The sequence below is a fragment of the Henckelia pumila genome, chromosome 2 (assembly GCF_033568475.1).
Source record: "Henckelia pumila isolate YLH828 chromosome 2, ASM3356847v2, whole genome shotgun sequence".
In the NCBI taxonomy this organism is placed as follows: Eukaryota; Viridiplantae; Streptophyta; class Magnoliopsida; order Lamiales; family Gesneriaceae; genus Henckelia; species Henckelia pumila.
The window spans coordinates 139,415,315-139,441,697 of record NC_133121.1 but is presented as its reverse complement, the minus strand read 5'-3'; the positions used below and the strand labels follow the sequence as shown (position 1 = coordinate 139,441,697).

Sequence of the window (26,383 nt, the reverse complement as noted above, 5' to 3'; positions counted from 1 at the left end):
TTTCTCTGCTCATTAGTATACATAATAATTAATATATTGGTTATGAATTTTGTTTTAAAAAAATCGAGTATCTAAATTTGATTGTTAATATTTAAAATAATTATTACAACTATTATTTGTTATTTTTTAAATGATAACCAATCATTTTTAAAAATTTAAGATATTTCCAAGTTTTAAATTTGGAATAATATTTTTTAATGATTAATTTGGTTAACGAAAAATATACTAAGAAAAAGAATACAAACTCTATATATAATACATTTTGACGTATCAATATTAATACTTGTGATTTGCAAAAAACTTCAGTGACTCAGTTTTTTTTATAAAAAACTTATTTTGTTTCGAAATAATTACTACAAAGTAAAATTTACATTTATAACCCTAATTTAAATTAACATCCAAAAATATATTTACTTTTATTTGTTAAAATAAAATAAAAATACATTGTATACGTATCGTATCGCATTTGCTCCATGGATAATTAGAATAAAAATTTAATATATATAATTTAATAATTATTACTACACAATTTTATTATTGGTCTAATTACCGAAGTGGGTGATTAATATTTGTGGTATAATTCATTTTGATTATAGTATCAATTGAGGCTTTTATGGAAAAAAAAAAAAATTAGGTATCAAACCTTTGGAATAATACATAACCTATCTAGAACAATCTTGGACATTTTTTGCACAATTTGACATGAACCGGGAACGAGAAACTCATTCTTTGCATATGCACCGAGATATTATCCTTAGGTGTTTAACGAACATTGTGATAACTATGATGAGTTTTAATTATCATAAGATTTGTCGACCAATTACATTAGTGTTTGTAATGTATGTGAAAAATGTAGAAGAAGAATACATTAAGCATTATTCAATGAGATAACATGTGTTGATATCATATATTTCTCAATGTCTATAATTGAGTAACTAATGTTAAGCATTATTCAATGAGATAACATGTGTTCATATCATATATTTCTCAATGTCTACAATTGAGTAACTAATGTTAACTCTCAACTATAACAATTTTTGAATGAGATATTTAGCCATCGATTATATCAATTTTTAAGACGACAAATGTATTTGAACTCCACTATTAAAAATGCAAATGCGATACTGGTATCTGGCACAACACATGCATAATAACAGTACACATGTGGTCTAATTGGGCATGTGTTGTTCTATTTTCCAGGATACAAATTTTAGCACCGAAGATCAAATTTTCCTAGTGAAAGTAATTTTCGGTTCGAATTGTCTCTGATTTGGAATAATCCATAACTTATTTAGAACAATCTGGGATATTTTTTGCACGATTTAAGAAAAATTGAGAACGAGAAACTCATTCTTTACGCATGCACTGAGATGTTATCCTCAGGTGTTTAACACACATTATGATGATTATGGTGAGTTTTCATTGTCGTAATAATTTTCAATCAATTACATTAATGTTTGTCATGTAATGTCATATACACTACTTTGACAATTGTAGAATAAGAATACATTACTCATTATTCATTGAGATCACATGTGTTCATATGATTCATTTCCTAAAGTTTACAATAGAGTAAATGTTAACTCTCAACTGTAACAATTGTTGAATATGATATTTATTCATTGATTATACAAATTTGTAAGACGACGTATATATTTGAACTCTACTATTAAAAGAGCATATGTTATATCGGTATTTGGCACAACACATGCATAATAACAGTACACATGCGGTCTAATTGGGCATGCGTTGTTCTATTTTTCAGGATACAAATTTTAGCACTGAAGATCAAATTTTCCTAGTGAAAATAATTTCGGTTCGAATTTTCTTTGATCTGGAATAATCCATAACTTATTTAGAGCAATCTTGGATATTTTCTTTACGATTTGACAAAAATTGAGAATAGAAAACTCATTCGTTATGCATGCACCGAGATGTTATCCTCATGTGTTTAAACACACATTACGATTATTATGGTGAGTTATCAACATAATAAACTAAATAGCTGCGACGGTCACGGGGTCCACTGCTCCGTGAGCTCATAAGTCCTCACCACCGGTAGGAGCTACATAAACGTCATCATGCTCACCTGCACCATATAAGCGTAGTGAGCCTAGGGGCTCAACATGTCTAATCCTTTATAATAAGGTTAAAAATAATGCATCACATAATTACTAATACATATACATGTACATGAGCATGCATGGAAATATTTTCATCACATAATAAAACTGCTGAATCATAAACTGAATCATAACCATAATCATAAACATATTACTTCTTCATCATATATAACATAATTGAGCAATGCTTTTGAAACCTGAAGATGGTCCTAACCGTAAGTGTGACGCTCATGTGTCGACTGATCAGTCTCCTGAACCAACGTACGATGGCGGTGATAAATCACCTCCTATGGTAGTAAACTACCGAATCATATGGTGGATAATCACCCCTATGGTAGTAAAACTACCGAATCATATGGTGGAAAACCACCCCTATGTCACACATACTTCAATTTTCACCAAAATATTTTATTGCTCATCATTTACATAATTATATACATAAGAAATTTCATGAATGCATGCACTGAAAATATGTCCGTAATATATATTTAATTTATTTTCATAATAAATATACTTATACTTAAAATATAAACTTTATGCATAAAATAATTAAATATATATTCCGGACTTATTTATTTTTCATGGGTTGGTCCAGACTGCTGGTCTCTCTACTAAACCCCTTAACTGACTTAAAGTTCATTAACTAACTTAAAGCCCATAATTAATAAATAATTTTAAAAATTATAATTTTTACTAAAATAAAATACTTAAATGTTATTGGGCTTAAATAAAAATATTTAGGCCCAATAACTAATTAATTCATAAAAATTCCTGGACTGGCCCAATAAAATCACTGACTGACCCAAAAATTCCTATGGGCCCACAAGCCCATAAAAATCATCGGGCTAACTTAAAAATAATTTTGAAAGCCCAAATAAAATTATTTGGAGGCCTAAATAATTTTATTTCAAATTAATTGGTCCAAAAACCAATTAAAACATTAAACACTTTAAAATTAAAATACTCGAGCCCGACCCACCTAACCCGAACCCGGACTCACTTGACCCGACCCACTACCCTACAGACCTGACCCGGACCACCCAGACCCGACCCAGCAACCTCCAAACCCCAAACCCGATTCCCCCCCCTCTTCCTCTCTTGGCCGCGAGCAGCAGGCCTTCTTGGCCTGCTGCCGGCCAGATCCGGCCGCCCCTGGCCGGAGCGCCGCCGCCCAGACGTAGCCCACGTCTGGGCGGTCCTAACCCACCATGGCTCAGCCCGAGCCATGGCCCAAGCGAAGAAGCCGCTCATAAACCCTAAACTGCAGCTCTTTGACCAACTCGACCCTAGACCTGAACCTAGCCGACTCCAGCCCCTGTAATCCGATCATGGCTCGCTTCCTAGGACCCTAGCCCACCTCTGATTCGAGCCCTAGCCTCTGGACTGAACCATGCAAGGCCAAAAACGAGTTATGATCATGAATGCACCAAAACATGCAACAATTCATTCATACTTGCAATAAATTCGAACCATGGCTAATAAATTCTGAAACAAAAATATTATTCATGTATAATAGCTTATATGGTTGCCAAAAAAAAGATTTAAACATGCCTTTTAAATTTATAGACAAAGGTTGATGCGTTTACGGGTCTCCGGGACGACGAACGGACCAAAAACCTTCAAAACTAGAGCTTGATCGGCTATGGGGCTTGAAGTTTTCTGTCAAAAATGGTGGAGGAGGCTGATGAACATGTGGGAAGAGATGGTGTCGGCTAAGAAAATGGTGGTGGGGTTTGGGGTAGGTTTAAGTTTAATAATAGTTTAATAATTAAAAATATTATGTATCTAGATAATATACCTAAAAAAATATAATTAAAACTCTCTTATAATAATAATAATCTGATGTAAAAGCATAAATCCCGAAATTATAAATTAAGAAATTTTTAAATTTTAAATAAAGTCATTAAAATGACTTATTTTGGCTGAAAATCAACCCTTAAATAAATATATAACTAAATACTAAAATTTTCTTGACAAAATATCTTAAAATATTATTTTAAGGCTCATAAAACTCATAAAATATTTTTGGCTAAATATTTTGGCATCTCGTCCGTCCACGGTCCCGTCTACGCGATCGACTCAAAAATATTTTCAAAAATCTAAAAATACAATAACTGCGGGTTAAATGATCTCATAAATTTAAATCATGCATATAATCCACATAATAACACATAAATGTCATTTAACCCAAATATAAATTTTAAATAATTATTTTCCTTAATTATGCATGCAAATTTACATATTAAAATTTTCGGGTGTTACAGAGAGACTCATTTTTTGCGCATGTACCGAGATGTTATTTTTAGGTATTTAACACACATTATGATGATTATGACCAGTTTTCATTGTCGTAAGAGTTGTCGACCAATTACATTAGTGTTTGTCATGTAATACCATATGCACTACTTCGATTAATGTAGAAGAGAACACATTACCCATTATCCAATAAGATCACATGTATTGACATAATTAATTGCTCACTGTCTAAAATAATGTTAACTCACAACTGCAACAATTTTTGAACATGATATTTAGTAATCGATTATACTAATTTTAAAGACGATTTATATATCTGAACTACATTATTAAAAAAAATCATATGTGATACTTGGGTTTGGCACAACACAACCACAACAATAGTACACATGAGGCTTAATTGAGCATGTGTTAGTTTACTTACCAAGATAAAAAAAAAAAAAAAAAAAAAAAAAAGAAGTTTGGATCTAAAGATAACCATTGCCTAGTGAAAATAATTTCGGTTCGAATTATCTCATATTTGGAATAATACCAAACATATGTGGAACAATGTCCGACATTTACGACACAAGCTGATAGGAAATTGGGAGCAAGAGTCTTATTTTTTTTTGCACACACATCAAAATGTGATATGATGATTATGATGAGTTGTTCACGTTCACTTGTTGGAGATCTGTTGTGTGTGTAGAGGAGGGGGGGGGGGGGGGGGGGAAAAACACACTTTTAAAATGTTTTTGAAAATAAACAAAGGACCGAATGGATGTTAATCTACTCAACCGATTTTCTAAGTTCTAAAGATATTTGAACAACTTAGAAGTGCGAAATCAGTTCAAACATCCATATTCTCTAGGGTACGCCACCAAAACAACAAAAATAAAAGAAATTCCAAATATAAATATTTGCCTATCACTTTTAATTATTTATAATTCTTCAGAGTTCCACTTTCCAATATTAACTAAATAATAAGATAAACTAAAAATGATCACATTTTTTGAATAAATAAATATCGTTTTTTAAATATATTGTAATATTTAAAAAAAATTGAAATAGAACAAGTAGAAATTATATGTATATATATATTTTTGGGAGTAATAAAAAAATATTTAAAATGGTAACAAAAAAAACTTAAAAAAATCTTACGATGAAATGCACAATCATGCAATATAATATAGGAGAGAAAAAACTAAAAACCATTTTGAGAAGAAGACAAACATAATTGTGGAGGGTAAATATGTAAATATACACATATAGGGAGCTCAAACAAAGAAACAATGTGTAGGGAACTCAAATGCATGTTTACTGACAAGGGGACTGAGAAGAAATTTATATTTACTTTTGGGGATTTTATGACAATTTTCCCTATTTAGCCCATGTGTTCTTATTTTTTAATTATTATTATTACTTAAAAAAATTATTTTTAGAAATTAATCATAATATATCTTTATAAAAGCGGTGTGTCTTCTAAATGTCTTTTATTTTAAAATAAACATCATTCATCAAATTTGAACTTAATATATTTATGTATTAACACTCTTCAAATTAAAATAAGATGGACATGGATTAATCTTAATATTTAAATATTATATACATAATATAAATAAATTTAAAATAATATTTATAAAAACATATCGACCATTATTTTTATGTCAATACCAAAAATTGAAATACATTATAAATTTATTAAATTTTAAGATCAAAATAAAATGGTGCGTCTAATAAATTCTCTAAACTTGATGTTCTAAATTACTAAAGCTCTGAACCAATTCTTTTTTTTTTTTTTTGTGACGTGGGAACTTGCAGCTGCTATCTTTCGATACGCTCTGGGTACGCAATGATTTGCTGGGTACGTAATAGCCAATGACCAATGACCAAAAATTCACTTACTTCACCAACTTAAACACCTCCTTGAAAGCGCTCTGAACCAATTCTTGCATCAATACCTCGTGAAAAATCAATTTTGTGAAAATTCAATTTACGGGACAGCAAACTTTTAAAATGATTCCAAATTTGTTTTGAAAGATTCAATATATTTTAATTTGGTCAAATATGGAAGTGGTTCCGTTCCGGATTGATTTGGACCATTATCAACTTTCGACTTAGGTTATCTAACACTCCGTTTGTTTGACGCAGAAAATGAGAAAGAAATAGCGATCAAAGGGAATATTATTTTCACGAATTATGAATAACTACCAAACAAGGTGGGGGGGAAATTTCAGGTGGACCCCATCGATCGAACTACAAAAATGCTGAATTCGGTAACCACAAATCCGCCATTCTGATTCCCCTCTCTCAATTTCAGGCGACCACTCATCCTCCAATCGTATCGGATCGGAGTTGCGCCGTCGGAGGCGATCGCCGGGACCCTACAATCGTCCGCCGCCGATTCATGTACTCACACATAAGTTGCTGGATGTGTTGGCTGTAGTTGGTGGATGATCCAGTAATTCTGTGTGTACGAGAGAGCTTTGAGGTTGGGATTGAGATTAGATTGAGATTGAGATTCAAGGAGAGATGAATGTCAGCCAGGGGGCGGTGCATCCAGTGGAAGCGCCGCCGCCGCAGACGGAGGGTGCAGCTAATGTGCCGCTTCCGCGAGTGAGGATGAAGGATCTCCAAGGGATGCCGGGGACGGTGGGCGGTTGGGTGTTGCGAGTTTGCCAGTTTTTGTTCGCAGCTGTGGCGCTTACGGTTATGGCGACCACGAGTGACTTCCCTTCAGTCACCGCCTTCTGGTAATTCAACCTCTTTGTTTTACTTTTTCACAGTCACTGCTCCTCTCTATGTGCTGGTGCGATTAAGCTTTTTTCTTTATATTCAGCTGTGTACATCGGAATTGAGATTGATTGTTCTATTTAGTGACAAATTGAGTTTATTTTAACATCTGCAAGCTAAAATTCTCTATACTCGTTGCTCTGCATCGGTCTCAGCTTTTTTGTTGAAAATTTTTGTGTTGAATTAGGGGAAAGATGGTTCTTTCTTTGTTATTGGGTAATTAGGTTGGATGTTTTTCTGCATGGTCATAGTGACAATGTATCTGAGATGTTCTGTGCTTCTTGAGATTATATCTGATTTTGTGACGCCAAATGCAATGGACAAATTTGATGTTTCCGAAATTCTTTGGAAAAAGATTCAAGAAGTGCATAGAGTTCTCTATTAGTTTCCCGTTCCACTGTCTATACTTCTTTATCTGGAGTTGTGGTTCCAAAGGAAATGCAGAAACACTCTTGAACCACATTGTTGACCAAATTTGGCTAGTTTCAATGAGAAGGTGTCAGCATGTTACCAAAGTAAAGTTCAAAAAACCATGCCCATTTCCCATTAATTATAACTAGGGAAGAAAGGGTGCGGGTTGTGATAAAAATTTAAACTTTTAGAAATAATATGTCTTGATTGTAAAATTAGTTTGTAATTTATTAAGAAAGTTAGTTTGATTGTGAACAGCAAATATATTATAAAGTCAATTTTTTTAATCACAGAATCATTTAATTATTTGTTATAAGATCAATTTTAACTATGTAAAAGTAAAAATAACTTGCAACAACTGCTTGTTGTGTAGGATATTTTTGCAGTACAAATATTGGGCACCAGAAAATGTTATATAATACTTGGTGCTCGATGCATTATTACTGCGAGCGAGAGTTTTATGTTTGTGTGTCATACAGGAAACATCTCTATAGTGCTCTTTAATAATATATGGCGTAAGAAGATATAGTACACTGGTTTGATCAGTCTTTTGTATCTTGGCTTTATATTGACTTCACTTTTATGTTGTTTTTCCCTTTTCAGCTACCTGGTTGCTGCTGCTGGTTTGCAGTGCATGTGGAGCCTTATCCTATCAATTGTTGATGCTTATGCACTTCTTGTGGGACGTCGCTTGCAGAATTCTAAAGTTGTTAGCCTATTTGCTGTTGGTGATGGGGTAAGTTAGTTAGCCATATATAAATGGTGTTCCATTTTAAACATTCTTGTTGGCATGGCACAAAAAAATCCCATGAATATCTGTCTGTGCAATGATGTGGTTGATTTTGTTGACATGCAATGAGGACCAATATATAGTGGTCCTTATCTCTCTTTGCAGAACGGTAATCGTTCTTCTTTGTTAAGTTTGATTTTTCTCGTTGACTGTTGCAGGTGACATCGACCCTAACATTTGCTGCAGCCTGTGCATCTGCAGGCATCACTGTTCTCATCGGCAATGATCTTGGGGCATGTGGAAAGAATCATTGCGCACAATTTGAAACTGCCACGGCCATGGCCTTCCTTAGCTGGTTTGCTGCCTTGCCATCTTTTTTGTTGAATTTCTGGTCATTGGCATCACGATGAAGAACAAATTTACAATTTTATGAAGTATAACCACATTGAGATTATTTGGAGTTTTGTTGATTCCATAGATCAAAGCAGCCATGTGTTCATAATATGTACATCTACTAGATTCTGTGCGAAGTTCGTAACCTGGGAACTTGTAGCTGTAACAAATTTTATGTTTCTACGTGTACATGGTGCTCCATTGGGGCTAACTATTTTTGTCTGGTGTTGGATATGCAACCCTCTTAAGTTTGTTGGCTCATGTTTTGTGCTGGAGGAGGTTTAAAACCTTTATTCGAAATACTAGGTTTTAGTTATTGCTTTTTATTAACACAAACTGCTGTTCAGGACTCCGAGAAAAGGTTGGGTCTTCTCAGATGTAAATAGTTTTTTTTTTTTGTAGTGTTTATTTGAGAACTTGATCGCAAGTTTCAGTTTGACATGAGCAAAAGAAGATGAGAAACGTCACCATGGCCATCAACTTTCGATCTTTCATCTTGATAAGCCCTTGTGACATGTAGGGACTCTTGAATCTTGTATCCTCAAATTAAGACAATTAACGAAATCGTGATACTTGGTATCAAAAATAAAATCGGCAGCAATTACTCATTTTCCAGATTACAATACAGCATTCATAAAGTATATGTCAAAATTTCTACTATACCTGACGTTATATCTTACGATATAATGACTGGATTTTCATAGTTTTGTCACGACACTACTTAAACTGACTGTCGTTGGAACATGTGGAGAAAATCCAGTCACCATAGCTAACTATGAACGTCATGTATAGTAGAAAATTACATTTGGTATTTCTTTAGAGAAAGATGGTACCGTACAAGAATATGCTACAAAAAGGCTATGAGAACCCTACGAAAGGGTGAAAATACAAAATATCTTAAGAAATAACGAAGACTAGGATACATGGGAGCAAGCATTATCACCATGAAAAAGGGCTTGCTCCCAGCAAGAAAACTTCGTTCTCTACATCTTTCACCCACTGACAAACGCGATTGCAAGTTTTTATGGCAAGGGCCTGCAAAATCCAATGGGAATCCTCGGTAAAGATTGCAAAACAAACAATAATTATTTCTTTCAACATGGATTTAAGTCTTCCATGGCCATTCTCTCTGAGACCAGAGGCCACACAAACTAGAGGTAATTCTAGGCATATAAGACTTAGAATCTTTCAAAATATACTTCACATACGTAAGAAAATGCAGGTTGCTTGCTTTTCAACACATGTAATCTTGTTCCAACAACCAGAATACAGATAGAAGTGCCCAAGTCAAGTCTATCTTACACAACATGACAGCAGTGCTTTTTCGGAAAGAAGTACAATTCTTTTTAAACATACAGATTTGAATGGACGAACCTTGTCTGCGAGGGGGTCAAAAGCTCCATACAGTTCAAAATCTGATGTGACCCAGCAGAGTAACACTGGCATTTTAGCACCAAAAACCCAGTTAAAAAGGCAAATCAAACAGGAATTGAAGTTATCAAACGATGGCCAAATGCAAGAAGTCAATGAGTACTTGACATGTTAAACCCCATATGACATCTTGGACATTAAAAATGACAATCGATTTCCTAAATTGCATGGTAGCATTAATGTCGTCGTCAACTGATCCAAAAAAGTTTGCACACAATTAAAAGCGAACGGAATCATGGAGAAATACACTCATAAAACTGCGGCTGGAGATATTCGATTCACAAAGATGTGCACAAATCAATATCATTCCTGTTTCCAAACTAAACCCCTCACACGGTATATAATATTAAAGTTAAACAAATAATGGCTTCCATAGAATTAATTTCGAAAATACCAGCATAGTAACAAAGCTCATGGCATCAAATTGTTTATTTACTTTAAACATTCAAACCAGTCAATTATATGGCGCTCAGATTGGATCATTTCTGCAAAATTAACAAAACTTGCACCATCATTGTTACCTACACCTAGTCCACTGTTTTTCGGTAGGAACATGATTGACTTATTCTATACTTAAACTGAAAGCGCGAACCAAATGCCAATGCAGGACCTTACAAAGATGGCAACCTTGAAATGACTCCTTACCCCATTTCTAACTACTGGTGTTGTTTCATAGCATTTTGAAATGACCTAGGAAAAAAAAAACTTATAACTTTGTGTTCTGCAGCATAACACTCAGAGAATTTTGGATGTGGTGCAAGAAATTATTTTAATCTTAATAATATATCTAGGAAAACAGGCTGGTTATGAACCCACTGATTTCTTTAACATCAAGAAACGCTTGAATTATATATGAAGGACAAAACAAAGAATAATTAACTGGTCATACTGGATATCATGCTATCAATACATAAAAACAGTTCAAATCTCCGCTAGAACAAAAAGGTAAGAAATGAAGATTATATACCATAATTTTCGTCTCTTCTAAACTGGGTTTTGTGAGGTCCTACTTCTTTATCATGCATGGAAGCATAAATTCTTTGGTAAGCCCTGTATAATCTGTGAAACAAGAAGCTTCCATTGAAGTGCTTATGATAGAGAATACTTAAGGGTCAATCAGATTTTTCTAGTCACCTTTTTTGCTGCCTCAAACTGTTGATTGGAGATGAAAATTCAGATGACACATATTGGTCAAGATAAATACTTCGATATACGAAATGCCATAATCCAGCTGGACCACCAAGGCCAACTAATGACTCTGTTGTTCTACCCGGGGAATCTGTTGCAGATCGTGGATGACCTAAATGAGGAGATGTGGCTCCAGCACGAGAAGTGGGTTCCATTGACAAATCCTCAACACGCATGCCACCATCTGCCAGGGATCTTTGAACTTCACTTAGTAAGTTTGACTTCAAAAGCACACTTTCAATTCGAATCCTACAAGATGTGCCAGATATATTCTTTTCAGAAAAGACTGGACCAAACCAGGGCAATCTGGCCCATAAACTATGCTGTACTTCGTTGACAACAAGATTCTCTATAAGACCACGAAAAATCTCCCACAAAATTGGAGATCACAAAACCTATGGTTCTCTTGATGCAGAAAGCATAAAAAAATATACCTGCAATCTTTTAAATGATAGAAGGCATCTGAACTTGTGGTAAGCAATATCAGATAAGTATCGATCTGTCACCAAATTCAATAACTTACAAACATAAAATTGATGAACTTAAACAAATAACAGGTGAAATAATAACCAAATACACAAATTCTACAACAATGTCCTGTGAGAGTTGCTTTTTTCCAAACATAAGCATGACTTACATCAAAATAATGCACATAAGCATAAAGGAATGCCATGGAATTGTATCTAGGCAGGCAAATTGGTGAAAAAGACTCTGAAGTCCTGCATGAAATTAAATCATGAAAGAGACACGTGTCAAAACAGTCATGTAAAATAATAAGTGCCCTTACCTTTTCTAATAGAAAAAGCTAACCTCTGGTCACTACATTAGCTGACATAGAACATATATTAACAAATTTTAAGGACCATAAACAAGTAGCTAAAGACAATGCAAATGCTTTATCTGTTTCCCACTAGATGTATTGTGTTTGTAGAAGAAGGGAAAAGAGACACACATTCAGTGCTACTAAGTTGTACTGCGACGCCGGCATAGACACTGATGATCTATCAAATAGGCTGGGGCAAAAGTGAGGCAATTTAATACTAGGAATGTGTGCTGTGAACCATGAAGAAACTCATAGAAAGCTTAGAGCAGAAGTGCAGTCGTGCAGAACATAAGTAGATGAAATAAAATAACCAATCTTGACTTCCTTCTACATGTTATCGTGATAGTAGAAGTAGAAATTCATTAACCAGAACAGAACTCTAGGAGCCCTTCATTAACGATTCTTTTGGAAGAGGTATTTACTTTTCATCTTCGATGCTATTCAACCTCATAATATTTGGCATCTACGTTTCGTGTTTGGAGCTGGAGTTTGCTCTCCACTACTTTCTAACCCCGCCTCCTCTTCATAACAGCGAGGACAAAAAATCAGTAACGTTCCACTGTCCTCCACGAGTTTGTCACATGCCATAATTATGTGCAACAAAATCTATATCTAGAAACTTCATCATATCCCTAAAAAATTCATTAACCGGCCATTATGCATGAACAAGCACCTGGATCATAATGATAATCCAAAATAATCATCCAAAAATGGAGATCGGCGAAGGACAATTACAAAGGTTTAAATAGTTAGTTGATTTACATTAAATAACAGGAGATAGCATGTTTCTTCATAGAATTTCCCAGGATAAACAACTTTATCCTTGTTGCAAAAAATCGTATAGTATTTTGAACCATTTAATAGCAACAACAAAGTGGTGCACAAACTCCACAACCAAAATAAATTTGCATGTGTGTGAACACTCCCAAAACTGCTAATTGAATGAATGCTTGTCTGTTATTCGATCAATCGAGAAAGATAATGGTAACATGTGGAAGCTATATAGACTTACCTAAATGATTCAGAAGACGTAATAAAATTTGAGAGCAACAGTATATCATCGGGATGAAGAGATGCTTTTTGTGCGCCAACAAGACTGATAACCTGCATCATGTTTCACTCTAAGATGGTTTGACAAATAAATAATCAATAACTCTGACATCATAGTACTAAGAATATGTGATCAGGCAACTTTTAAATAAAGGCAAGAATGGAAAATTACCTTATGTCTACACATTAAGAGTGCGAACAGAACTCCTGAATCAGCTACGTCTTGCAAGATGGCACCTGCAGCTTGACGTGTCGCATAAGAAAGTGGAAGACAAGAGTAGGCATGAAGAAAAGTGGCAGGATTCCTACAATTGCAACCGAGAATAATATAATTATAAACCACTAATTAAATTTCAAAAAAATTTATCATCTAAACTGACCTGATTAGATGACTAACCAAATAACACTTTGAATTGGAACCAATGAGAAATCATGCAGTTCACTTCTTAATTTCATTCAACTAATGTTAAAATTTCCGGTTTTATGTTTCTTTTTTGCAGCACATTTGACCAGAGTCAGACACTTCTGACAATCGTTTGGTCACGTGTCAATTATATTTTGGCAGCACATCTGTGTCTGAAGAGGATCTGACACCACATGGCAGCAATATGTTGCACACACATGCATCATAGAGCAGCAGTGGACGGGCTTTCCTTTTTCTAGTATTAAATTGGCATAGCAAGGGGTTAACAGGAGTATCACACGGACTACTTTCAAAAGCCTCTGCTTATACACATTTTCTGTTCACTTTTAATGTGCCTGGGAATCCAGAGTTAGGCTTTACAATGTTTGGGGAGCAGAACTGAATTTTCTTTAAATATTATTGTTCCCATGGATTTCTGCTCATTTTTAAAATGCCTGGGAAGAATCCAGAGTTAGGTTTACAATGTTAGGGGAGCAGAATTGGATTTTCTTTAAATATTTTTCTTTAAATGCATGTAACCAGAATTGGATTTTCTTTAAATATTAGGCTTAATGCTTGTAACCAGAAATCCTATGATAATGACTCGTGACTCAATTGATAAATTTACGCATTTTAGTTGAAAACAGTCAACCCTGGTGGATCGTATATTGGTGGACAATCAAAAAGGTGATCATGGGATGGGACTTGAAGCACCAAGTCATTGAGATGCCATAGAACAGTAAGATATCAAACTAGAGGACAAAAAGAACAGGATATTGTCAAAGCGTAGGGCAAGAGGTTGGTAAAAGGAAGAAATCAAAGTTTGTGCTCTTTAATTCCCTTCTTACACTTTGGCTTTTTGAATGGAATAAATTATACAGCTGAACTGCGACCTGGACAACCATCCAATAGATTCGCAACCGCTTAAGCTTCTAAACATCTTTAGATCGCACATAAAGTACTTCCACTTATACAACATATCTTGTAGAAGAGAAACAAGACATCAATAAAATAAAATAAAGAAATGGGGTAGCTGATGTTGTACCAAATTAATTCAACAAGCTAAGGGGCATTAGGCATACCAACTGAAAGAATGAATGAGAGAGGAGAAGACAGCGTCAGTTCCTCCAAGCAGAGATGTCATATCAAACTTTGGATTCTTCTCGAAACATCGATTTACAGATTTTGTGAGGATGAGTACAATCTGGATTCAGATAGGAATTAATGTACACAATGGTAGGCATCCAATTCGGGGGAAAAAAATCCAGCAACCTAGAATAGGCAGAAACTACAGGCTGGGTGTTCAGAGCCATAAATATAAACTGATACCTAGAGGAAAAGAAAAGCTACCTGACCATAAAGCAGCTCCAGCTGTCCCCTCAATGATTCATAAGGCTCTTCTGTGCAACTTATGCACACCAAGTAAATAGGTCCTTTGACAAGAAAAATTACCTGAAATATGAACCTCCTATAAGATTTTGATATACGCAATAAATACAACACCAGAAATGATGCGTGTTACTTTTTCAACATAACTACCTTTAAGGGAAAAAAAAAGTTAGAAAAGATCATATTTCACCTAAACTAAGACAATGACTCAATAACAATTGCAAAGAAACTTGCATTTCCGATTCATGCAGAAATACAGGAAATATAGCAGGTAAGTGTTAAAATCAATGATGAATCAAAAGATTTTTGCCTAATTTTATATTTTCGATCACAATTTTGAAATAGTTATTCATGCTGCACTTAGAATTACACCTAGGGTCATACTCCCTGCTTCATAGATCATTCACAACATTTGGTCAAGACGAGTTTTAGTTTTACCTTGACATGTGCTCTTTATAAATCGCCCTTCAAGCACATAACATTTTGATAATATTTCTATATCTACTGAACACGACCATTTTTAAATCATACAATCCTAAAATAATACATATACAAATTCGATGCATTATTAAAAAGGGTTTAGATGATGTTCCCGCTTCCCAACAGTAAAAAAGTCATGAGACAGAAACAGAGAGCAATTATTAATAACAGCTCAGTTTGATTTTTGCCTTCTTAAAACTTTCTCAATTGGTGATACATGCTTCATGATGCTAGAGCAGAGTGTGCGAAGTTTGACTAACGACCTTATTGAAACATATAGATGTTTTTTTTACCATTGAAATGATCAACGCTTTTGCTTTTTTCTCATGTATCTCTTCCACAAGCAGCAAAAGAAACAATAGAAAAAAGAGCAATCGTAAAAGGATCCCAAAGTTCAGGCTAAGTGATCTTGTTCAATTGAACAACGCTACTTTCCCATCGAGACTATCTCAACCATTGGATTGCACTCTTGATTTTTGCCCATAACAAACAAAATTAAATCAAAGAATTGGTGGATTCTATTTCTTGTAGGATTGCCTTCCATATTTGAACCAAATTCATTTCTGTATGGCTTCTTACCTGTTGCCAACGATTGTCAGTCGGTAGGCCAATGGACAACTTTATGTGATGGTTGAACTCATTCACAGTGTACAGAGGGTTGTAGAATAATAGCGTGATGTCGACAGGATGATTGAACTTCAGTTGATATTGTAATAGGGGCAAAGGAAATGAACACAAATACTATATGGGTAATGGGTTATAATATTATATGAATTGAACAATATATTATATAAGTTCAAATACTATAGGAAATGATCCTTACCAGAAAAATCATTTTTATTTATAATTTCTTAAAGTCAGCAAAACTTGTGGGTTCCTTCAGAAAATAGTAACCGATAGTGATGAAGTTTCATAGTTTCCTCATAAATTGCTGAAAATTATTCATTCATTTAAAAAAAAAATTTTAAAAATCATTATTACAATGTTCAATTAATGGTTATGCCATCTGAATTATTTTCTAAACTCTCCTCACTAACCAACGAGGCAAACCTCAAGTTCATGTAAATCGAGACCTAGCCAGCATAGCTAACATTCTTTAACAGCTGAATTTTAACGTTGCAATTTTTTTTCTTTTTTGATAAATAAAATATGAGCTCAGAATTATTTGTCCTGCTCAGTCATACAAACACAGAAAATGACACAAGCAAATAAAGGTTGTAGCGGCATTAATTTCTGTGTCTTGGTGCTCCTACTTCATATGTCATAACGTAGCTCCTAAAATTGTTCTATAAAGAAGCTGCGACCAAGCAGAAGATTGTTAACAAAACCTGTAAAACATGTTATTTGAAAGTACAGTTGATACTCTAACATCTAACCTGGTGTTTTCCAGCTCTCACCAATTTGACCCGATCTCCCCTGAGAATATCAAAGAAGAAATAAATGGCATCCAGTCTATGAATTTAAAAACGATTGAAAGTATTAATATGTAACAATACTGTTGTTGCAACAGTGCATACCCATTTTCAACAAAGGAAATTATGGCCTGCAATGTAGCTGAGAATCCAGCTAGCTTATGCTCATCCCCATATCTTTGAAGTCAACAGTAATAAAACCAGAAAAGAGAAAAATCGTCCATTACTAAATTGAAGTCACAGAACAGCATAACGACTTCACACTAATACAGACAAAAAGATATGAGCCACTTTCATAATCAAGAGTCTTCAAAAAGAGCAGGGGCACAAACCTTGAAAATATAGGTTTGCCCGAGTGACTCAAAATAAAAAAATGTTTCTTCCTCTTTCTCCATGAGATTGAAGTATCGTCCTGCAATTAAACAATGAGACATCTAAGATAACATAGATCATAGAGAAATTCTACCTTGCTTTATATTTCCTTTTTATAAGATCATAAGAAACAATATTCTAGCTTTATAAAATAATAATAAACAAATTAAGCATATGCTACCATTCCAATCGATCTTTAACTATATAGAATTCAGTTTTGCAAGTAGCAAATACACAATAAGACTAACTTCATCCTACTGCTACATTTGGAAAATAATTGTAAACTTTTTCCATCAGGAAATACAATGCCAAAATGGTGTTTAAATTTGAGAGCTATGTACCCAACTGACCTCATCTGGGTGGCGCTTGCCGGAAATAAATTGCCCCTGGGACCCCACAACTCCATCATTTTTAACCTCATGATTCTCATTCGCATCCCCATCATCGTCATCATCATCATTAATTTCATCACCGCCACTGGTGCTTCCCCTCTCTCCGGCATATCCGCTGCTGCTCGGGCTCAAGGGAAGCTCAGCCTCTTCTCCCTCGGAAATATTCCTCCACACTAACGAAGAGCTTTCTTTAATCGCACCTGAAGTCTCCGCCATCGACCTACCTCCAATCTGCTTCTCCTCGATCTCATCTTCCACCTCGTTACCTCTAATTTCTCCGTTCAACGACCCATTCCATACATTGACGCGCTCAACGGGTTCCTCCACTTTTTCGTCTTCCTCTTCTTCATCATCATCCTCTAGAGTCATCGACGGAGGATTGGAAGAAATTGAGATAGAAGCCAACTGATTTTCCAAGGCATCGAGTGATTGGTCAATCGAATCCGGGTTCCGATCCTGGTCCGAACTGGAATCAGGGTTTTGATGATCATTGCTCTCGGCGGATGAGCTTGGGGATGAAGCATTTGAATCAAAAGCCATTTTTAATAATAATTTCACCAGAAAAGTAAACTTTTCAACTGGACTAGATTTCTGGGTTCATGAAATTTTTAGGGTTTAGCAAAGAAAATTGGATTCGATCGATTAGAGTAAAATCAGAAATATTTGAACTTTAGTGGTTGTATCTACCAGTCCTCGGTGGCGGTGGAACGAGACGGACTATGGGCAAAACGACGGCGTATGTCATCAATGCTGTTGGGCTGCGAGCGCTGAGTATGGATTAGCAAACATGGACCAACATTTTAATTGGGCTTATTCGGAGGCTCTTAATTTTTTGCAAAATTACTTAGATCTAAAGTGGGCTCAAGATAGTATCCAATACATTTAATTAAGCTACACTGAGGAATGAATAATACAATACCACTAGAACAGATATATGAAAAAGATGTCAAAGTTATTTTTTTAATATATATATATATATATATACACATATATAAACCAAATTTTTTTCTGACTTTGTGGGATGATTAACTGGAAAAAGAAATAATCATTTTTTCGGAGCAGTTTTCATTTTTTAAAAAAAATTAATAATTTGAATGGAAAAAAAATGATCGCAAATAAACGAAAAATAAGAGTTATTATTCCAAATTTGAGGTGGTCATATCAAAGTAATCACTCTATAGTGCTCTCTCTTTATGATAAAATATAGAATAGATTAAGTTCAAATATAAGTAATATATTATATATATACTTGAAAAAGGAATAGTTTAGAGATGTCATAATCTGAAAGTATTTGTTCCATGATTATTAAAGTTGGTCAAAAAATGAACCATATGAATTAGCTAGGGATTAAAAACTTTATTCTCCATTGAAATTTCAACTAAAACGTCCCCTTCGCAAGCCACACCCCCCCCCCCCCCCCCCAACACTGAAAGTGAAACAGAACATATCAGTTCCATTTCTACACTTTCATAAAAGTGCTTTAAGGTCGTTATATTCTTTGGTTTAAGGTTTATGAAGATTAGCATATTTTGGATCAAAATCGTAGCCAAAAAAAAGTTAAAAAAACCATTTAAGACGGAATTAATGGATGACTTCGAAATATTAAGGAAAAAAAGGAAACCAGTGGATGTATTAAATTTTATGTTTTTAGATGCTGGTGACAACTTTTGAACGCAATTTGCTGATACGATATACTCTTATACATGTTGAATGAGAATATATATGATTATATGGATCTATACGACCAGATTTTGTAGATGTACACTGCAAATTAAGATCATTCATACAATCTACAGATCTGCTGTGTGTCCAGCGTCCAATTACTTCCCGTGCATATTCAACATGCTCGCCTCCGGAGCAAGGGTTCCATGGCTACCAAACAGACGGGCCACATGAACTGGGGACGATTTGTGGAATTAATTATTTTTGGTTGTACTTTGCACTAATAGAATTCAAATGTATTCAAATATATTTTTTTTATTAATTAGAGAAGTAAATCATAAACTTCAAACGAATTAAATCGTCTCTCTTAGAGGGTATTTGAAAGAGTTTTAGGCTCTTAAAAACAGTTTTTAAGCTGTTTTAGAGCTTAAAAGCTCTCATAAGCTGTTTTAAAAAAAATAGGGGGATATACTTTTTTCTAAAAGATCTTATTTTAACATTATATCTCTCTAAAATATCCTTAAATATTTTAATAAATCTCCATAATATCTTCCACCCATTAAATATTAAATATTATTTTTTTAAAAAAAATCCAAATCACATAAATTTTTATAAAATAAAATATTATAACAATTTTATTTTGTAATATATGTTTATTCTAAAACTATTTTTATATATGTATAACTCGAAACATTATTTTCATATAATTATAATTTTTTGGTAATTTCTACGATAAAAAGATCTTATAATACCAAACACATCAACATCTTTAAGTTATTTAAAATAAATTTATCCAAACACTTAAACAGCTTATTTTTAAAATAAGTTCTAATGTCTTATAAGCTCGTAAAACATCTTTTAAGATCTAAGAATTTATAAGCTCTTTTTAATAAGTTTATTCGAACACCCAAAACGAGTTTCAAGATTAGTTACTCAGTCATTTAATATTCAGCTTACTTTATAATATACTATACAAAATTAAAATGTAGATTTAGTATTTAATCTATTATTTCATTATTTACCATAAAAGTGTGATCAAAATTGATGGATTAAGTTATGTTACGTTGTAAAAACACTCTTGTAGGCGTCGGCTGCAGCCTGCACATGATCACATACATGTGTAGGATGAAAATTTTCCTCCAAAAAGAACAGGAAATGAAGAAACAGTACATCACAATTTATCCAATATATATCCAATATCATAAAAAACAAGAATTAACTACCCATATAACCCAGGAGCAGAAACTGGATTGAGAAATGGATCTATGCTTTTCTTGTCCCAATCACTACCTGTAGATTGAAAGAGAGCCTTTGTCTCCTGTATACCACTCAAATGATCGATTTAAAATATTTCAAAAATAAATAATTTGGCCCAAATAAGAAATTATAGAAGAGCATGTGTTGTTGTGTCCCCAATACGCTACTTGCATTAAAGGATGGATTTCAAATATTTAAAAAAATTGCCATTATGCCTTCCTGATTTAGTGTAACTTTTTATAATGGAACGCTTTGAAGAAACTTTCACTCAACAAAATTGTTTTTAATACGAGGGGTGCATTGCCTTTAATCTCTTTCAAATACTTTAAAATGGCAACAATATCTGTGCACACTTTTTTTACGATATCATTATACTGATAAATTATCATTACACACCCCAAAAAAAAAAGCATACATTTCCGAGTATTTACCCATTTAATTTGAAGTAAACCAAAATGCATTGATATTCAACTAATTTATCCATTTCAACAAAAACTTACAGATTTCTGATTTAAAAATAATACAGATTTCTCCACGGATCAACAAAATGTTAGAATCGCATTAATTCCCCAAACGAAGTAGTCATTAGTAATTAGTAACCTCAATCGACAATTAATTAATTAATCCTGGAACCCTGTTTTCTGCCAAATCGCATTCCGAACCCTACGGAGATCTCTCCCTTTCAGAGTCCTCCCAATCCCTTCGTGCACCGAGAACGACCCGATCCTAGTCCTCGCCAATTGCCTGGCCAAAAACTCGTGCGGCGGAACCCAATCCTCCGTCTCCCCGCCGTCGTTCCCGTCGTAATCATCATCGCTGTCTCTGCAGCTTCGATTCTCTCTGTACTCGTCCTTGAGTATCTTCGACCAATCCGGGACGTTCACCGGCAGCGACGCCGGCGATCCGGCTACTCTCCTCGTACCGGCGACCGAAGGCTTCCTGGAAACTCTGGCGCTCTGCTTGAGGTACTCCGGAGAAGCCGAGCGAGTCGCCGTGTTCCAGATGTCGGACTCGTCGAGCTCGAAGATCATGGAATCGGCGGCGTGGGAGTGATCGGTGGGGAGGAATCCGTAGTTAGTGGCTCTCGGGAGGCAGGTTTTCGGCGCCGACATGTAAGAAGAAAGAAACTCCGGCGAGAGTTTTCGTATGGGAAGTTGGGAGATTTGTAGGGAGAAGAAGGGCGTGGTGAGAAGTGTGGGCTTTGACGTGCTTTTATAAAGGGGTTTGAAATGGATAAGCTTCATTCTCTCTCTAAAACTGTAATTTTATTTTATTTTTTGGCTTCGTAAAATTTATTTTCATCGCAACTGCAAGGCGTTGAAGTTACGAATTTGGCCCCCCAAAAACTTTCAAGATGGTCACGTCATTTCCCTTTTTATAATCTTTTTTTTTATAATTATTATATATATCATATATGTGTGTGATATGGGAGGGATGTTCAGCGGGCTGGTTTTGGACCCAATTCAAAATTGAAACGGAATTGCATCAATACTTTATTATTTTTTCAATGATTGTGTACACAAATAAGTTATTAGCAAGTAAAATTATCAAAAATTATCTTCTCAAAAAAAATTATCAAAAAATTAATTTATTATTGGATCGGGACTGGATTAAAATGGTATCAAATATAATTTCAAGCCAATCAATTAATTTATTATGGACGTCTGATTTTAATCAAAAAACGATTACAAATTGATCTGTTAGCTAACTATCCCTATGAAAAAGAATATTTCGAAATTGAGAGAAATGATCAAAATAGTATTGTAAAGTTGTTTATTTTGTGTTTTGATCATGTAAGTTAGATTATGTTTTAGTTTTTAATATTTTTTTTAAGTAACGTCCGAAGACGCTGACGTATTTGGCATTGTATTTATATTCAACAGAACAAAAGAACTAAAAACAAAAACGTAAAATAATATAACTTGCAGGACAAATTCAAAATGGAAAATTTAGTAGATCAAAACACATAATGTACAATTTTAAATCATGATTTTCGATGGTACCATATTATAATATCTCATTGAATTAATAAACAAAGTTTTCTCTATTCCGGAATTTTTTTTATAAAAAAAAAAAAAAAAAAAGGTACTGAAAGATCATCCGCAAAGTACTAAATGCTATTGTGAGTATTGAACAATATAGAAGCAATATATTTTTAAAAAAACAGTTCAACTGTAATCGTGGAGATAACAATAATTGTACGCAGTTAACGCTCCCAATATAATATTCCTACCCCTCCGATATACGTGTCCCCGTTTAAAATAAAATTTCGAGTGCGTCCAAAACAAGGGGGCATACCGGTAAAATCACACGCATGTCTCTTTAAAGAGAGACTGGGAAATTTGTCGCTTTAGGGGAGATGCACTTCACCTGGGTTCCGCTCTCCAAGTTGAGGCTTCCAAGAAATTCCAACACGTGTCCATCCCTTCTTGGAATAAGCCACGTGGCGCAGCGCTTGTAGGATGCGTGATCGCACGTGAAGTGGGCCCCATGACTGCGTATATACGTACGTTTGTTTTTTGTGTTTATTTCGTATGTATATATAGAGGACGTCAAAAAAAAAAAATGTGCCGGTGAATTTTACATTTTCCGAAAATTAATTGACACAACATATTGTGGCAACGTCAAATTTGTCGTCGTTATATGCAACGTAATATCCTACCAGTCTAATTGCATCTACATCCTCTGTGAAAAATCTAAAAGGAATAAACCCCTAGTATAAAATTAATAGCATGTTAGACCCTATGTTTTAAAAAAATTAGCATGAAAACCCCTATGAGAGGGTATAAATGTGCCCGAGTTTGTATAACATAGGGGTGAAATGTGCTACATTTTAAAAAACTGAGGGATGCATTACCATATTAATATTTCTTAAAGGGTTTTATGTCTTTTAAACTTTTCACAAGGGTGTGCATGCAATTAGCACTATCCTACAAATAACATTCAACTGAAGATCAAAAGCGAGAAAAAAATATCAAACTTTTAGTATATTGAGATTACAATATTGATAAAATATCGATTTTATTTAAATTTTGGTATATCAAAAATTCTCTGTATAAAACGATAACGATATCGAATTTTTCGGTAAAATAAAGTTATGAAATTTGAAAATTTCGATATATTTGAATATCTAAATATTAATAAAATATTTTTAAACAATAAATTTATAAATAAAAATATTTACAGTTTTTTTCGATATAAAACGATATATACATACATATACCACCAAAATTTCGACATATCATAAAACTTCGATATAATTAATTGCTATTTATATATATCAAAATTTTGTTATACCAAACAAGTTCAATATAATATTTGTATAATATTTTTTCGTACCATAATTTTCAATAGGATACCTTGGGTTGTCACGAACATTCTACAGTAGTCTAGCTATATTAATATATTATACATTATTATATTGATTAATATATAGGTGTAGGTTAGTATCTGTAGCGATGAATTTGGTGGTGGTAAATATATACTCGTATATTAAAATGGTGGTGAAAATTAAAGAAAGGGAGAGCAAGAATTGCAATGAGTGGGCATTTTGATGTAGGGAGGCGCATGCAGCATGAGCCAGCTGGTCTGGGTACCCATCAATGGTGACAAATGGTCAGTCACGTGTCAGCTTATCATCTCCTTTTTTTGTCCGTTTCTGAACAATTATGTGTGCACCAAATACAAATTTTGAGGACATTAATGATTTGTTCCTTCTTCCTATGTACGGGTTGGATCCGACCCTAGCTCTAATAACAAATTAAAATTATTTTAAATCCTTTTAAAACAAATAAATTCGATCTAAATCTTTTAATGATTTGGGCATTTGGAGACATTATTTTTAATACCAAAGAAAAAAACAAACAAATCAGACGATTTCAAAACACAGGAACTAGAGTCAACTCTTCATGACGAGATTATATAATATATTCTACAAGAATAAAGTTTTCAAGGCCACATAAGTACGTAATTAAGACAAATAAAGCACGAATTTTGAGTTTGGGAAATAAAATTATGTATTAATTAGCTAGTGAATCTGGTAATACGTATTCTGCATGAACGATTATCCTCTCGTTAATTCTTACGTGGATACCCCAATCACGGAAAATGGGATTAAAATGCGTTTTCCACCACACGTCCTTATTTCCTTAATGGTAATTCAAATATCACTTTGGATTTGAAATTATATATTAAAGTATTAAACCATTGCGTGTGAAGTCTGAAAAATTATTATTAATTAAAACTTAAAAGGACTGTCACCAGATTAAGTAGACAAATGACGATGTTCCACTTGTAAATTTTATATTATGGCAACTTAATAATGCATGCTTCGTTATCAACAGCAATCTTTATCCACAAATAAAATACGATTAACAGAGGATTCATTTTTTTTTTTATTGGGGGTCATAATTGGGTTACAATGGGATATGCTTTTTTATGCGACGATGGAATATTACAATAAAATACCAAATAAGATCCAAACTCGTCTTGTTAATATTATTTGGAGTACTGTTCGATCACTATTTTATAGCATAATAATATGGATAATGCATCGAATTATGAATATATATATATATATATATATAGTTTCTTTCATCTGTCCACCAATGTTGTGGCACTATTCTATTGGACCTATAATTTATCACATCTTTATCACATCCAATAGAATAGTGTCGACCACATTATTGATGGACATGGTAGGTGGGCTGCTGAAAAAAACTATATATATATATATATATTAATTATGAGTATCAACAATATGTTATAATATTAGTAAATACTTTATAATTATATCAACATTTTTGGGGGAAAAAAAGAATTGAGAAACGCGATTGGTTGATATAATGGCAAATAAAGCGATGTATTACAATAGAGTGAGTGGCTCGAGCATTTTAAGGAAAGGAAATATAATTTATTCTAACGTGTTTAGCGAATGATAATATGGTATTTTTAACATAATAATATGTTAGCGATACATTCTTGATTCTTTAATATAGTATTTGGATATTAATCTACATGATGTAATTGTGTGTATCAATTAATATGGTCCTATTAACTTTTAAAATGCTCAATAGGGAAGATGATTCTTCTTTTTGTATACGAATTGGAGAAAAAGGTGAAGTTTATGTATAAAAAGCAAAGCTTCCACTTGATCTCTCTCTGCATAATATAAGTACCTACTATAAAGCTAAAAGAAATGCTTTATTCTAGACACTTCTATGAGATATTTCACTTACCAATTTTGTAAGATAGATGTATATTTGATCCAACACAATAATGAAAAAAAAAAATTTTTATGTTAAAGATATTATTTTCATTGTGGGTAACAATTTGCTAGGTCAACATATCTCACAAATATTTCTAAAATATCATTTAGTAATTTATGAACTCATAAATTCATGCGCTTAAATAATTTATGTTATATCCAAAGATAAATTAATATTTTAGTTATTTTTAATTGAAAATAAATAAATAAATAAATATAAAATTTAATATTTTTTTGCTCTATTTAACTATAATATAAAAGTTAATATATATATAGCTACAAGTGATCATTAATAAATTTATTTAAATGTAAGAGGTATAAATATTTTCTAGCAATTTAATGCGTGCTAAATATTTTATTTGTATAATAAAATTATATTTTAATTAATTTCGTCAGTTAAAATGATGGTATTATATATTAAATATAAAAATTGAAGTGAAAAGAAAAAAAATAGTTAAATTAAAAAAATAAATGAATCAAAATGAAGGGAAAAAATGAGATAGTGGAGGGAACAATTTTTTTTATTTTCAATTTATTGACATACTAAAAGACTATAAGGCCTTCTCGCTTAAT

The 26,383-nt window shown here is 33.5% G+C and overlaps 3 protein-coding genes across 3 annotated transcripts; 1 reads left to right on the top strand and 2 right to left on the bottom strand.

Moving 5' to 3' along the window:
• The first annotated feature begins 6,581 nt into the window (after positions 1-6,581).
• LOC140877753 (CASP-like protein 5A2) lies at positions 6,582-8,938 on the top strand. The gene is made up of 3 exons (XM_073281329.1): positions 6,582-7,111; positions 8,166-8,298; positions 8,511-8,938. Exons 1-3 carry the CDS (start codon positions 6,891-6,893, stop codon positions 8,700-8,702), a joined length of 546 nt encoding a protein of 181 aa, XP_073137430.1. The 5' UTR covers positions 6,582-6,890; the 3' UTR covers positions 8,703-8,938.
• Positions 8,939-9,251: 313 nt separating this feature from the next.
• On the bottom strand, positions 9,252-18,315 carry LOC140877752 (vacuolar fusion protein MON1 homolog). The gene is made up of 14 exons (XM_073281328.1): positions 17,584-18,315; positions 17,194-17,273; positions 16,967-17,038; positions 16,826-16,865; positions 14,931-15,032; positions 14,663-14,784; positions 13,350-13,482; positions 13,140-13,231; positions 11,942-12,023; positions 11,739-11,803; positions 11,251-11,553; positions 11,084-11,175; positions 10,060-10,124; positions 9,252-9,720 (listed from the first exon to the last, which is right to left on the bottom strand). Exons 1-14 carry the CDS (start codon positions 18,163-18,165, stop codon positions 9,625-9,627), a joined length of 1,926 nt encoding a protein of 641 aa, XP_073137429.1. The 5' UTR covers positions 18,166-18,315; the 3' UTR covers positions 9,252-9,624.
• Positions 18,316-21,004: 2,689 nt separating this feature from the next.
• On the bottom strand, positions 21,005-21,744 carry LOC140884459 (protein S40-4-like). The gene has a single exon (XM_073291229.1). The coding sequence runs from the start codon at positions 21,654-21,656 to the stop codon at positions 21,165-21,167; it is 492 nt and encodes a 163-aa protein (XP_073147330.1). The 5' UTR covers positions 21,657-21,744; the 3' UTR covers positions 21,005-21,164.
• Between the last annotated feature and the right edge of the window lie 4,639 nt (positions 21,745-26,383).

Bases quoted from the DNA above. Each gene is read 5' to 3' on its own strand.
- LOC140877753 (XM_073281329.1), top strand. From the start codon at position 6,891: ATGAATGTCAGCCAGGGGGCGGTGCATCCAGTGGAAGCGCCGCCGCCG. The intron at 7,112-8,165 runs GTAATTCAACCT...TTCCCTTTTCAG, and splicing joins CCTTCAGTCACCGCCTTCTG to CTACCTGGTTGCTGCTGCTG. The intron at 8,299-8,510 runs GTAAGTTAGTTA...TGACTGTTGCAG, and splicing joins TATTTGCTGTTGGTGATGGG to GTGACATCGACCCTAACATT.
- LOC140877752 (XM_073281328.1), bottom strand. From the start codon at position 18,165: ATGGCTTTTGATTCAAATGCTTCATCCCCAAGCTCATCCGCCGAGAGC. The intron at 17,274-17,583 runs GTCAGTTGGGTA...GTTTAATTGCAG, and splicing joins GCAAGCGCCACCCAGATGAG to GACGATACTTCAATCTCATG. The intron at 17,039-17,193 runs GTTTGTGCCCCT...TTGACTTCAAAG, and splicing joins GGCAAACCTATATTTTCAAG to ATATGGGGATGAGCATAAGC.
- LOC140884459 (XM_073291229.1), bottom strand. From the start codon at position 21,656: ATGTCGGCGCCGAAAACCTGCCTCCCGAGAGCCACTAACTACGGATTC.